Consider the following 14,740-nt stretch of genomic DNA (forward strand, 5'->3'; position numbering starts at 1 on the left):
GTGATTTGCCTCAACCTCCCACCCCACCATAAACATCTCCCCCTTACTCTCACAGCTATTGTGGCGCACACAGCAAGCAGTAATAATGATGGGAATGTTGGTTTCACTGAAGTCTAACCGAGTCAGTAAACTGAGCCAGTGCGCTTTTAAACATCCAAAGGCACATTCTACCACTATTATGCACTTGTTCAGCCTATGGTTGAACTGCTCCTTACTACTGTCCAGGCTTCATGAGCAAGGGGTAGACTGGAGTAGGTGTGACCACACGGTGCTACTGACTGGGAGAGCAGCCTAAGGAAGAAGCCTCCAGCTGGCATGATATACCAGGAAGGACTGAATCTCCATTAGATGAAACTTAAAGAAGAGAATGACCTGGAGTCATTCCCATTTTTCTCCAGGCGCCCCTGACTGACCTCACCGAGGCTGGCCAGGAGCATCCATGTCTGCCCAGGCACCCCCGAGCAACCTAACCAAGGTCGGCCAGGAGCACCCATGGGATGACAACAACAGCTAGCAGTCGTATTGCACTGTCTGCCATCTGCAAGGCAAGGCAAGGCAAGGCAAGGGGATGCTGCTGTGTAGCACTGCAGTACCACATCTGCCAGCAGCACCCAGGAGACATACAGTGACAGTAAGCTGAGCGGGCTCCATGCTTGCTGTGGCATGTCGTCTGCACAGGTAACTCAGGAAAAAAGGCGAGAAACTATTTTTTGCCGTTGCTTTCAAGGAGGGAGGGAGGGAGAGAGGGGGGCCTGATGACATGTACCCAGAACCACCCGCAACAATGTTTTTGCCCCATCAGGCATTGGGAGCTCAACCCAGAATTCCAATGGGCGGCAGAGACTGCGGGAACTGTGGGATAGCTACCACAGTGCAACGCTCTGAAAGTCGACACTAGCCTTGGTACTGTGGACGCACACCACTGACTTAATGCGCTTAGTGAGGACACACACAATGGACTGTATCAAATCGATTTCTAAAAAATCGACTTCTATTAAATCGACCTAATTTCGTAGTGTAGACATACCCTTAGATGCAGCAGGAAGTGATACTGGTGATTCAGTGGATGGCACTCTTTCCTCTGAGCTATACAGAATTAATGGATGTGATATTAAAGGCCTTTATGCTGCTGAAGGTGCATTATTTAAGATGAGACTTAGACATAGTAAGTCCTGCCCATATGTGGTAATTACAGTTCCCCCCACCCTTTTTGGTGGAGTAAAGCACTCTAGACACCTGGTCATATTGTAACTGTGAAATTACATTCTGCCTTCCTATGTTTCCGTACTGCATTTTCCTTTGAAATATTATTCTCTTCTTTCTGCCCTAAACTAGTATGCACTGTTGCTGTTTATTGTTAAACCGTTGCCACATTTCACCCCAAGAGATGGGTAAAATGATTACTTTGAAGCATTTGTACAATCAGTACGCCTTGTAAAGTGCTTTGGTTTCAGTCTAGATGAAAGATGCTATGTAAATGTGAGATCATTCATACTGGTGTCTAAATAAGGTCTTCCTTGGTTGATTCTGTACTAAAGTCATAGTAGTCAAATTTGTGCTAACCCCATTCATTTCCACAGCAAAAGATTGTATCCAAAACATTTTTTGACCTGATTGAAGTGTGAAGCAGAATAGGAAACTGGGATGTGAACAAGAACCAGTTTATTCCATCACACAACAAACTGAAAAAATGCCCATTGTGTCCTTCCTCCCCAAGCCTGGCTGCTGAGTTTCTTAGGTTGCTGTGAAGTTTCACTTTCATGTGAAAAGGTAAATTGGTTCACTTTCAAGTGAAAGTAATTTTCAAATTCACCCAGCCGCTTGGAAGCCATGCTGGGGGAGGGAAGCAGCAGAGGGGACTTGGTTTCTTAAGTTCAGCCGCCAGTGCTTCTCAAGCAGCTGAACTTCAAAGGGGAACTCTCCTTTCCTCCCATTCCCTTCAGCCTAGCTCACAGCTCTTCAGAAGTGGTTGAGCTGCTTTAAATTCTGAAAAGGTATCCCACAAACAAGGCATTCTGTGCTTCCAATTCAGTTGATGTAAATTAAAAACATTAGCAGGTGGACTTCAGAATTTTTCATTCTGGGGAGAGAAATGGCCACCTGCTTTCACTGCCTTTCCAGCTTAAATCTTAGTATTTTTAAATGAGTGGAAGGAGGTCTATAATCTTTTCCCCTCTTCCTATTTGACCCTTTCACTTACGTAAAGGATGTAGTGGGTTATGAGAGAGACAGTTTAGATTATCATTCCATAGATACTGATGTTTTAACAGTGGAAAAAAACCCTGCCAGACTGTAGACTCAGTCAAAAAGCACAACCGCTCAATCAGAATTTTACTTTCAGCAGTCGGGGTCCAAAATGATAAATATTATATTTTCAGATCAGTACAAAAAATGTTAGTGGGTCGACAATGTAAAAGAACATACTACAAAGCTAGATTATACTAATACACATTTGGAATGTTATTTTTGGAAACAAAAGTGCTAGTATGAGGCCTCAGAAGCTCAATTCCTAAATTAGAAATTGATTATGTGAGGAGAAAGGGAGGGAGAGGTTTGTGCTACCAGTTTGTCCCACAGCAGCACCATCAATTCTGAAATTGTCTAATTAGTCACTGGTTTTAAAAGTGGCTTTATTTTTGGTACTATCAAGAGGGTGATTTCTAGAACTGAAACATCTTTGCAACTGTAAAGAGAGCTTTAATTTAAAATGGAAACATTGATGGGAACTTACTGGAGCATCATGTGGTAGCAATGTGTACTTGGTGCCTCTCAGTTGAAAGCTCTCAAACTGCTTCCCAAACTAAAATTTAAGCATCTGTAGAGTTCACAATAATAGAAGATGGAATTTTGGCTAAAGACAGAGATGGACAAAACCACTATTCAGGAAAATGGGATCTTCACTGGCTACCCAGGTAGAAGGGACAGGCCCTTTGTTTCATCCAAAAACTAGTATATAATCTGACAGACACATTATGTACCTGCCTAAATTAATCATTAACAGAGAAACATATCAAACTGCCTTCAAAAAATTAATTTTTGAGTTATTACATTTTGGATCAAATGGTCTAAATTATTCTGGGACATAATGAACCATGTTTATCCCTTCAAAAGTAATATAATATTGCTTGAGGTAAAACCTTAAGTATCACTGACTTGTAAAATAATGGTTTTCATTTATGACATACACCTTGGGAACATGAACACATACAAGTACAACCATTGGAAACATTTAAAGATGTATTTGGAAATTCTGTGAGCTAAAACAAATTGCTTATCAATTAAAGTACTTTGTCAAATGAAGCAAACCATATTGGTTTTGAAAGTTAATCATGAATTTTATTATAAATTATAGAAGGGGTTCATCTTCACTTTAGAAACAGTTAAGATGTTCTTTAATTTTATTCTCTTTAATTTTAGCGAAATCACCTTTATCTACAGCAGTTACCTAGAGATCACTGAAACTGTATTAATATACTCTTGGTGGCACTGTTCACATTACAATATTTGTGAAAGTAAATATTTTAAAACTACTTAATCTGCTTTTTGAAGTACTTCTGCTGATGGTGACATTTTAATAAATTGTGGCGGAAATTTATTTTGTCCCTGTGATAATCTTTTGTGTGACAACTCCACATTCGTTATACAGATGACTGTATAAAGTATGACAAAAGTGTGCTTTTCAGAAAGGTATTGTTCTTTGTGCATATTATTTTTAAATGTCCTATGGATAAATAACATTTTGATTAATTTAGTTATAGTAAGGTTCTAATATGTTTGTTAGCATTCTATAGTGTGCCTCATTTTAAAAATCTACACAGAAAACAACTTTTCTGCATGATAATTTATCTGGCTGAATAAAACTGCTCTGCATGAAATTTTACAATGGCTTGATATTAGTATGGGGTATTGCTCTATGTAATCCTACTAGATTTTCTCCAAAAGAATCTATATTAAGGGTCAGTTCCTTCTTTCTTTATATACTTTAATGATAACATTTTTGTAATTTAGGTATGTGAGGAAATATTTTCTAATAATGTTTTCTTTCCCACAACAGGATACAACAAGTATAGAAAAAATGTCAAACTGTTGTGAAGAAATGTAAGTACAACATAAAGAACTAGTAAAGTTTAAAAACTATGTGTATGAAAGAAAACTGAAGGCACTGGTAATAGTTTTTGCATGCTTACCATGCTTTTGTTTCTTTTCTGTAGCAGTGGTTCACTATTTTTATACTTGTTTTTATAAAAAATAGGTACAGATTATTCTTCTTCCCTGCCTACCTAAAGCAAGCAAAACTATATTTTGTCTCTAAAGCACAGATCAAAAGACACTTGCTACTGTGTTGTTGACATGTATTTAATTGCTCCTGAGAATTTCCTCCCCTTCAGAAGTTGCCTGTAGTTGATTGACGACACAGATTCAGTTTCTCCTATCCAAAGTTAAATCTCAGCTGCATGTCATAATGAAAGAAAAGCTGTATTTGTGATGCTGGGACACAATTCATCAGAGTCCAGTAATGGATCCCCAGCCAATCTATATTGTTCTAGCTGACTGAAGTGCACCATGGGAGTGCTGTCTTTCACTAATAATGCTGTCTTCTGTAGATCGAGGCCCCCAAAGCCATGGCAGCAGACCTTCTCAGAAGTTTTTGGCACTCGCTGGAAGATCCTGTGGTTTATTCCTTTCAGGCAGAGGCAACCACTGCGAATTCCCTACCACTTTGCCAATCATGTCTAAACAGATGGATGGTGGGCACAGATGGGTCCTCCATGCTGGAAATGTGTTACAGGTTTTATGATAATAGAACTATGACAGTCCTCAAGTCAATTAAAATCCACCTACCAATCTTAGACTTTATAATGTGCCTCAGGCTTTATTTTAATAGTGATCTTGATTCTGTTGTGGGATTAGTACTAGTTCTAAGTTTAAGTTTAAGGCATATTTACTTTCAAATTAGTTTTCCAGAGGGAATTCTTGTGTGTTTGAGGTTAATAACAAAAACATAAATGATTGAGATACAATGTTACCCAATTTTGTTTTGATGCTGGATATTTTGATTTTTATTTTTTTTAAGGAAACGCTGAAGTTTACATAGATTAATAGATTTCAAACGAAGTCTCATTCTGCATTTAATTCTTTAGTATTTTTTATTAGTAGATTTATCTAGATTATGTAAAGGTCTTTTTCTGCTAATTGTGTTCAAAATTCTCTCTCTCCTTTTCTTTATGATGCATGATATTAATCGTGCAGTACAGCACTGGAAAAAGGTGGTATTTTAACAGAAGCAGACTTTTTCCTAAACTTTTTCCAGAAGTTTTTTTTAATATATAAGGGAGATCTTGTATCTTATATTCTCACTTCTGTAAAAATGTAGTCTTAATACAATAAGTTATCATTGTCCTTGTGTCAGTAAAAGCTATGATAGCAAATACCCTGGGGAAACTATGCAGATATAAAGCATGTTTTTCCATTTTCTCCACATAGAGTTCCTTGTAACTTGCAATAATTCCACATATAATCGATATGGTACGAATATTAGAGTACATACATTTAAAAAATGAGGTTTAATCAGTCAATATAAGGTATCATGTATGAATATAGAAAGTAGTGTGTGGTCACTAAAGTTATACTTAACATTTTGTTTTGGTTAGTCACTACTAGAATTAGAATTACTTTTCAGGTGTTTATGTATAATGGGCAATGTGTATGGAATATACTTTTTTAGTATTTTATTTATATGTAAATATTGATGTTATAGACAAGCATTAATTTCTATGTAAACAGGGTAATTGAACTGCACTAATTTCCTCTTGTGTATTGTGTGGACAGGGGACCATTTTGCTCTTTTTCTGGGATAGGAGGGTCACTTCTTTTTAGAAGTGGTTAACAAGAAATGTTAACCTTAAGATTAGAGCTGGTCAAATAGTAAAATGATACACAAATAGAAGTATTGCCTTTGTTTTGCTATGATTTAGAGCGTTGTGTTATTTGTTATTCATGTATGTCTCAGCAATTGTCAGGTATTTGGGAATCTTGAAAGGTTCATGAATTGTCACAAGGATAAAATTCATAGTTTGTGTTACTCACTATTCTGCCTAAAAAGTTTATCATCCAGTCTAAGAGCAGAAACAACAGCATGCATCTTAGGTGACTACCATACAATATGAATAACAAATAGTGAATAGTCAAAGCAAAGAAGACATAAGCTGAAAATTATTTATCTCAGGCTATTTGGGATTTCTAGCATTCTGAGAGAAAGTTCCTTTCACTCTCTCTTTCACTGTTAGTTTCTTTGTGGGAGAGTCTTATGGCTGTTGTTTAAACCAAAGTTCAAAATGTCCAAGAGGTGATGAAAATGCTGATGTGGCCTTTGAAATTTACAAATAAGCACTGTATAAAGTAACTGCTGCATCTCCTTTAAGAAAAAGGAAGTCACCTATTGTATTCCCTGTGACACTCTGGGTTTTCATTCTGCTTAAACGTGTTTTGCAAAACACATGTATCTAAATATAGGATTGGGATTTTTTTTAACTTGATAATGAATTAGCGTAGTTTGCAGTTTGTATAATTTAAATCAGTGTTTCTCAACTACCAGTCCCTGAGATCTGCCTGATACAGTTTAGGAAGGCAGCAAGCTGGTCCTTGGTATCAAAAAGCATGAGAAACCCTGATTTAAAGCACTGAAGCCTTTGATTAAAGAGAAGATAAACAAGTTTAAATGTCCTTGACTCACTCATTGTGAGATGTACATTTATTCCTTCTGTGTTTCTTACATCTTCCTTTTGGTTACTTAACTTTGGGGAAAACACATTTGCAATACATAAATTGTTGCAGTATTGGACCATGAATTGTAAACAGTGCATTTAAATTTGGTAAACTGTACTTATACAAGAAATGATGGGAGCATGAAATCTTTGCTATTTTTTGTCTGTGTAATTAGTCTAAATCTAATATTCTGTAAATATATTCCAAATAAGAGGAAATAACTAGATTGTGACCTTATCCTAAAATGGCACGGATCTTGAGTTAAAAATAAACAAAGTCTGAATGTATATAGTGTAAACTGTACATATGTATACACATATGCATACACATATGCATATCTGCAGTTTACAAGATGTCCAATTTGGTTGATTAGCAGGTGTTTTTATCTAGTCTGGTTTAGGATTCTGGCCTGTTGGGCTTGTGGTGAAGTTGACACATACTCAAGTCTTAGGGAGAGCCTTCCATCTCTTGTTCCCCAAGTGCCCTCTTTTGGCCAAGTCATGCAATGACATTAGCTCTTGTATTAGAGAAGAGATGATGTCCCTGCGGTTATAATTCATAGATTGCTGAGGCCTCATACTCGGACAGTGATGATTTGAAGCCATAACTGTTGGGGAGAACGGAAAAAAATACACCCAAAGTACGTGGTTTGCAGGAATCTATATTCTTGCGACTCTAGCTTATATCCCAAATACAAAAGCACTGTTATTGTCTTGCCTCAGATAAAAATGAAACATGTCAGACCTCTTGCAAATCCTCAGAATAGGTCTGTGGTTTATATAACTATTCTCTTTTTGTCAAGTGAGGCAAAATATAGATTGCATAACCCAATACTGACTTTCCTTTTGAGCAATCTGTTGTACATTAAAATTCAAAAATAAAGCATCAGAGTTACTGTTGCTGAAATACAGATACTCATTCTCATGTTTCATGATACACTCTTAAATTTTGTCTGACTGTTATGTGAGAATGGTAATGCCAAAGTGCAGAGGCTCTCAGATTTTTTCACAGTGATGGACTTTCTTGTAGACCTCTCCCTTTTCAGCCTGTGAATCCCATTCCCACACTTTGCCCACAGCAACTGTAATGTTCAGTTATACAGAATGATATTAGGTCAGTAATGAGTGATCTGCTTCATTTTATACCCCATTTTGCATTTCTGCTGTTTATTTCTATAAAATCTTCACATTTTGGGGGGCCCAATTTGAGACATCTTTAAGGGGCTTGATTTTCAGAAAGCGCTGAGTATCCATCTTTTGAAAATCAGGCCTCTTTAATGTGTCTGAAGTTAGGCACCCAAAATCACTTGTCATTTTTGAAAATTTAGGGCAAGAGCATTCTCATATTATTCACTTATTAAAGCAGTTGTTCTGAAATTGTGATTTCCAGAGCTGCTTCTGTCACAGATGTAAAGGATCTTCTAGCAGTAGTGTTACTAACATTTCTCCCTATAGCTGTAGTCCTGTGTTTGGGGCTCTTGTGGCCACTGTTTAGAGGATATATTTGACCACCTAATCTTAAAACAAAACAAAACAAAAAACCCCTATTCGTATTATACCCCATGTAGCTAGTTTTATTCACTTCTATCAACTGCCTGTTTCTTTGCTGTCAATTCAGTCTTGATTCAATTTGTGGATGATATCAAAATTGGAAGAGGGACAGAACTGCATTTCAAAGTAGCTTGAAGAGATTAGAACGGTATTGGATACTAGCTGCTATTTATTTTCTTGCATTTATTCCCTTTTTGTTGTATTGCGGCTTTGGTCAGGTTTTAATATTAATCTACTCTTTTACTCTTTTGTAAGGCTTGGCTACACAGGGAAGTTAATTCAGATTAAAGTAGGATTTTATTAATTTTATGCAGAGTAGTTGTTTCACTCCCTGTGTGAATTATTAATCTATAATGAGTGTCCACACAGGAGGTTAATCAGGAATAGCGACTCCAGAATAACTCCTCATATAGACAAGCTATAAAGTTCATAAACCTTGTGAATACGAACAGTACTAAGGGGTTGCCTACTAATAAGTACGCATTTCATTGACTGTTGTAGAAATATTAACTATGAGACAATAATAGCTATATTTACTGCAGCATACAAATGGAAATCCAAGCTCTGAGAGTGCTCTGGAAACATTTTGTTTCCTTTTCAACAACGGGATGTTGTGATGTAGTAGAAGTATGGCATCAGAAGGGTTGGTCGGAGTCTGGACAGTAAGGCGTTTGGAACATTAACATCTTTTGCCGTGAGCTAGTGGTTTCAAATTCCACTTAAAACATCTCAACTACTAGCATGGGCATTTTGAAACTAAATCGAAGCAAGATTCCTAGTTAAATGTTGGCCAACAGCATATCTTTGGTGCTGGGGATTTAAATGAGTGTGCCACATCAGAATAATTTCTCTGTAAATGTTATTAAAAACAGTTCTGGCTGGCAGTGAAGTTAAGAAATATTCTTTTTCACGCTTGGGTGTGACTTATTACTAATCAGGGTTGCATTTCATTGAAGAAACAGGCAGCTGATAGACATGACTCAGAATAGCTACAAAGGATGTAAAACGATGGGCGCCAATGTAAGAACATGGATGGACGGACAGACTTTGCAGTAGGAAAACTCCTGTGCATCTTGGATCTTATAAAAGGACGAATGGGGGAGAAAGATTCATATCCAACAAAAAGAAAGTTAGGATGGCGCCAAAAGAGTTGTTTGTTTCAGCTTTACTAAATTGCGAACAAGATGCAAACAGCAGGAACTATACAATTTATATGTACACTATATCCCTCTTTTCCATTCATCACCTTATAATACTAACACAGGACTCTTTAAAAGCACATCCTGTGTTGCCCAGTTTTATTCAGTAAATATGCAAAGGATATTTTTCTTCAGTAATGAGCAAAGAGTTGTTGCAGTTTGTATTGTAGCAAACCTCTAATTATCTATGTAAGGAGCCTTGATCATGAAGATGGTACCTGAACATCATTGCTATAGATTATTCGTTGTAATAAGTCAGTGAAACATTAGTTACGTAAATGTTTCACTAGTTCACAGCAAAACATTATGCTTGTTTTATAAATTGTACATAATCTGCCAACCTTTCTGGCATCAATACAAAAATAGCAGACTTTTCTGTCATGTAGAAGATACATCATATCATTTAACATGTCTATGATTTCTATACCCTTCCTTTTCCCAAAACTTGATTTTACTGCCAACCACAAATAATAAGAGACCACTGTAGCTTTAACTAACCTGTATTACAAGACAGAGGTAATTTACAGTGTTTATAATTAGTCCTGAGCCCAGTTTTCCAACTGGATATAACATCTCTTTACTAAAAAGACTAAATGTTCTGTTCCAAATATGGTGGAGTCTTCACCTCCTGAGAAATAATAGTCACTTCTTCCACATATATGTGGCATAAGGGTTATGTCTCGTGTCGCAGTGAGGATAAATAATAATAATTAATCTGCGTTAAAATAGCTACAATTTAAACTATTGTGAAATAAACAGCTAAGTGTACCTCAGTTCTATCCAATACTGAAAGATACAAGAATAGCTTGAAGCAGTGTGGACATTAATTGATCCCAACTCTTGCTAATATAGCCTTATGTACAGTGGAATAATCAACTAATTAATTGCTTTACCAAGGCTTATAACAAGTTTCTGTTTCACCCATACTTCTGCTATTGAGAGAACAGAAATTTTTATTTAATTTTCTGAGAACAAAAATTACTGTTCTGCATTTGTCCTTCAAACCAGTTAGTACCAGTCTTTTTCTATTACCAGGCCATCATACCTTATACTACTGTGGTTCTCAAACTTCTGTAGTGGTGACCCCTTTCACACAACAAGCCTCTGAGTGCGACCCCCGTTATAAATTAAAAACACTTTTTTTTTATATTTAACACTATTATAAATGCTGGAGGTGAAGTGGGGTTTGGGGTGGAGGCTGACAGCTCGCGACCTCCCAGATGGTAACCTCATGACCCCCAGTTTGAGAACCCCTGTTATACTACATTCTGTAGCTAAGAGTTTGCTACTAAAAAGCAACTAGACCAAACACTCCATCTATCCACAAGCTCTCAGTGAAAGGTGTCTTTGTGGGTCAGACCTACAAATATCTCAGGGGTTGTCACTTCTTCAGCTCAGCCAACCATCTCTGGTCTGGATTTTTCTTTTCCAGATCACTGTCAATCACAACAGGCAGCTATTGTGTCATCCTCTTTAGCTTCTTCAGTGCTTCTTTTGTGCACACTGCTGCATTCTACTAGGCCTCAGGTTGCTATCCCCATGTGCATCAGGTTAGTAGTCAGGAGCCATGATGATTTGAGAAGAGCACAAAAACTTGCTTCACCACATTGCCCCAATCCTCCTGTCCCTCTGCTGCCTTCAGATTCCACGTGTGCCAAACAGACAGCAACAAAGTATAGGCAGCCCCATGGTGTCTAGTGCTCATCAAAAGACGATTTGGAGGTCTCCTGAAACTGTAGGGCCCAGATCTTTGTTCATTAGTCCACTCCTGATTTTGGCCAGCTTTGTATTGCTGAGTAAATTTGCCTAATTGAATTGTCTGTCAGTTTTAATGACACATGTAAACTTTTTATTTGGGAAGGAGGCAGCTGTGTTTAAATACAACTCCCATACAACACTTGAGTTTTTGGAAGTGCTAAGCACCCACATTTCCAGTTGAAGCCAATGGAAGCTGCAGGTGTTTGACTTCTCTGAAAATCAAGACACCATTGCCTTGAAGTCCTGATCTGCATCTGTTATCTTTTCTAGTCACTTTTACATTTAAACAGCATATTGCAGCACATTGTTAAGTGTGCATCGTAAGGATGAGTGTGGTGTGAAAATGAAAACCTTTGCACAGAGTTCACTTAAGTTTGCTTAAGTTCACTAGGTTTGAAGTTTTCTTGTGAGGCACTAACTCATAGTCTGACAACAGGGGATCTGAACTTTGAGGCCTCACCTGATTATAATGTAGTTTGGTCCCATCTATGCAGACAAAATCATACTGTGTTATAAGATTATTCTACAATATAGGAATTTTGCTGGTATAGATAAGCTCAGCTCAGTCCTTCTGCCCCCCAAGCACCCTGGGGCTGAGAGCACCTTGATTACAGTCCCCCAGTAATGTGAACACCACCACTGACTAGCTCTTGCTGCAGGCATGCAAGGCTCTCTTTGGCAACAGGAGAAGTCACTGGCTTCACAGCCTGAGAAGGTGTAGGGTATATTTTTATTTTTAGATCTCAGTCTCTCCAGTTGCATTTATTTTACTCTGTTGTGGTGCAGCTGTAAATACATATTAATGTGTCTTCTAGTGTTGGGAGCAAGGGGTTTAATTACTTAAAATCCTGAGATATGTAATTCCCTGTTGGTTCTGTGTAAGCAAACGTGCAGAAAAGCTGTCATACTCTTTTGTGGATTCTGAGCTAGTGCTGCTTTTTCATGATGTAGTAAAACACAGCAGAAACTCAGTGTTCATCTTCAGCATTGTTTTTGACACACACATAATATTCAAGTTATTTTTAAACTGTAGGTGCCTTAAATCAGTATTTCCTGACTAAATGTACTATATGCAGTGTCCTGGTACTACTACAGTAGCATTTAGTAACTGGAGATCCTGACTGTTGCACCAACAGTGGTTTTGTCCACTTGGGAAATTTATGTTCTCACATACATATGCTTTGTGAAATTAGGTTTAATCTCATTCAGACCAGTTTCTGTTTAACAAAACTTAGTATCCAGACGTTATTGGCATAGTTGATTTTAAATGTTAATTATGGATGGTTTTGTAATTATGCCAGATAGTAAAGTATGTTTTTGCCTTTTAATTGAATTATTCTGACACAATTCAGTTAACTCACAGGATAATTCAACGAACTGGGGTTTTGAGAGAGCAAATTACGTGGCACTGATCTCAGTCACTTAAGTTTTTCCTTATGCACAATGTAATAGATTTCTCTCATCCATGTTACATTGACACACTTTATTCTGTCATTTAAAAAATCATAGGACTGGAAGGGACCTTGAGAGGTCATCTAGTGCAGTCCCCTGCACTCATGTTTGTTGGCATCCTTTCATCTGTGAGAGATGGTGGGAATTGCAGCCTATGATGTAGATGGTTTTCAATGTCTCATGTGACTGAATAGTCCAATCTGAGATTTGCATGATCTTTGGCAGTTATTGCAAATGTATGTATCTTGGTTGGGAGCTGCTTGCTTCCTATGGGCTCTTCAAGCTGTAGGAATCAGCTTCTGTCATGGACCCTGATACTCTGATGGAGACAATGGCACCACTTGTTACGATCACTTGCCAAGATTTCCCATTAGTCAGGATCAACTCCAAATTCCTTCATATGTCTCTTGCATGTGCCTTTATAGCAAAGCTTGGGACGTCCTGTTGTTCTTGTTCCCTCTGATAGCTCCCCGTATACTATGTCCTTGAGTGTGCGTCTGTCTTCCAACCTACTCAGATGGCCCAGCCAGCACAGTTGTCTTTGCTCGAGCAGGGCTGTCACACTTGGTAAATTTGCCCTTCGAAGAACCACCGTGTTGGTGACTTTATCATACATAGGTGGAAACTGTTTAACCTTTTCTCCTGATAAGCATACGTTGTCCATGATTCCCCACCATACATGAGAGTAGTGAGGACGCAAGCTTGGTACACTAGCATTATGGTATTGATGGTAAGCTTTGAGTTGTTCCATGCTCTTTTAGTTAGTCTGCTAAAGATGGTGGCAGCCTTTCCAATGAGAACATTTAGTTCTTCAGCCAGTGAGAGGTTGGTGGTCACTGTAGAACCTAAATAGCTGACCTCTTGGACTATTTCTAGCTGGTTTGCATTTAAGGTAATTGAAGGGTCTTGTGGAACCCCCTGTCCTAATACAACTGTTTTATTGATGCTAATGGTAAGAGCAAATGCCTGACAGGGACTTGAAAGGCGGTCCATGAGTTCTTGTAGTAGATCTTCATTGTGGCCTATGAGGGCAGCATCATCAGTGAACAGAAGTTCCCTGATTAGCACCTTTTTGACTTTGGCCTTTGACTTAAGTCAGGTTGAAGAGTTTCCCATCTGATCTTGTGTGGAGATACTCTCCATCTTTTATGTCTTTAAACACAAAGTTCAATAGAATAGAGAAGAAGATTCCAAAGAGTGTAGGGGCAAGAACACATCCTTGCTTCACTCCACTTTTCATCTCATAGCTGTCTGAAGTGGACCCATCAAACTGAACAGTTGCTTTCATGTTGTTGTGGAATGAACATATAAGACTAAACAGGGTTGGTGGGCATCCTGTCTTTTCTAGTATTGCAAATGAATATTGGCATTCATGGCAGGACTAAGTATTATCTAGACCATCTCTGACAGGTGTTTGTCTAACCTGCTCTTAAAAATCTCCAGTGATGGAGATTCCACAACCTCCCTAGGCAGTTTATTTCAGTGCTTAACCACTTGGACAGTTAGGAAGATTTTCCTAATGACCAACCTAAACCTCCCTTTCTGGAATTTAAGCCCATTGCGTCTTGTCCTATCAGCAGTTAAGAACAGTTTTTCTCCCTCCTCCTTGTAACAACCTTTTATGTACTTGAAAACTGTTATCATGTCGACTCTGTCTTCTCTTTTCCAGACTAATAAACCCAGTTTTTTCAGTCTTCCTTCATAGATCATGTTTTTATAACTTTAATCATTTTTGTTGCTGTTCCCTGAACTTTCTACAGTTTAGTCCACATCTTTCCTGAAATGTGGTGCCCAGAACTGGACACAATACTCCAATTGAGGCCTAATCAGCACGGAGTAGAGTGGAAGAACTACTTCTCGGATCTTGCGTACAACACTCCTGCTAATACATCCCGGAATGATGTTCGCTTTTTTTTTGCAACAGTATTACACTGTTGACTCATATTTAGCTTGTGGTCCACTATGATGACCAAATCTCTTTCCACAGTACTCCTTCCTAGGCAGTCATTTCCCATT

The 14,740-nt window shown here is 38.1% G+C and overlaps 1 protein-coding gene across 8 annotated transcripts in view; it reads left to right on the forward strand.

Moving 5' to 3' along the window:
- The window catches only part of ZDHHC21 (zinc finger DHHC-type palmitoyltransferase 21), a 57,784-nt gene extending 47,091 nt beyond the window's left edge, over positions 1–10,693 (forward strand). For all 8 annotated transcript variants that reach the window (XM_039545194.1, XM_039545195.1, XM_039545189.1 and 5 more), the window contains 2 exons: positions 4,055–4,098; positions 4,605–10,693. In XM_039545194.1, coding sequence (XP_039401128.1) covers positions 4,055–4,098; positions 4,605–4,737 — 177 coding nt within the window. In that variant the 3' untranslated portion in view covers positions 4,738–10,693. The remainder of the gene's footprint in view (positions 1–4,054; positions 4,099–4,604) is intronic.
- The last annotated feature ends 4,047 nt before the right edge of the window (positions 10,694–14,740 follow it).

This window comes from Mauremys reevesii, linkage group 6 (assembly GCF_016161935.1).
Source record: "Mauremys reevesii isolate NIE-2019 linkage group 6, ASM1616193v1, whole genome shotgun sequence".
Classification (NCBI taxonomy): Eukaryota; Metazoa; Chordata; order Testudines; family Geoemydidae; genus Mauremys; species Mauremys reevesii.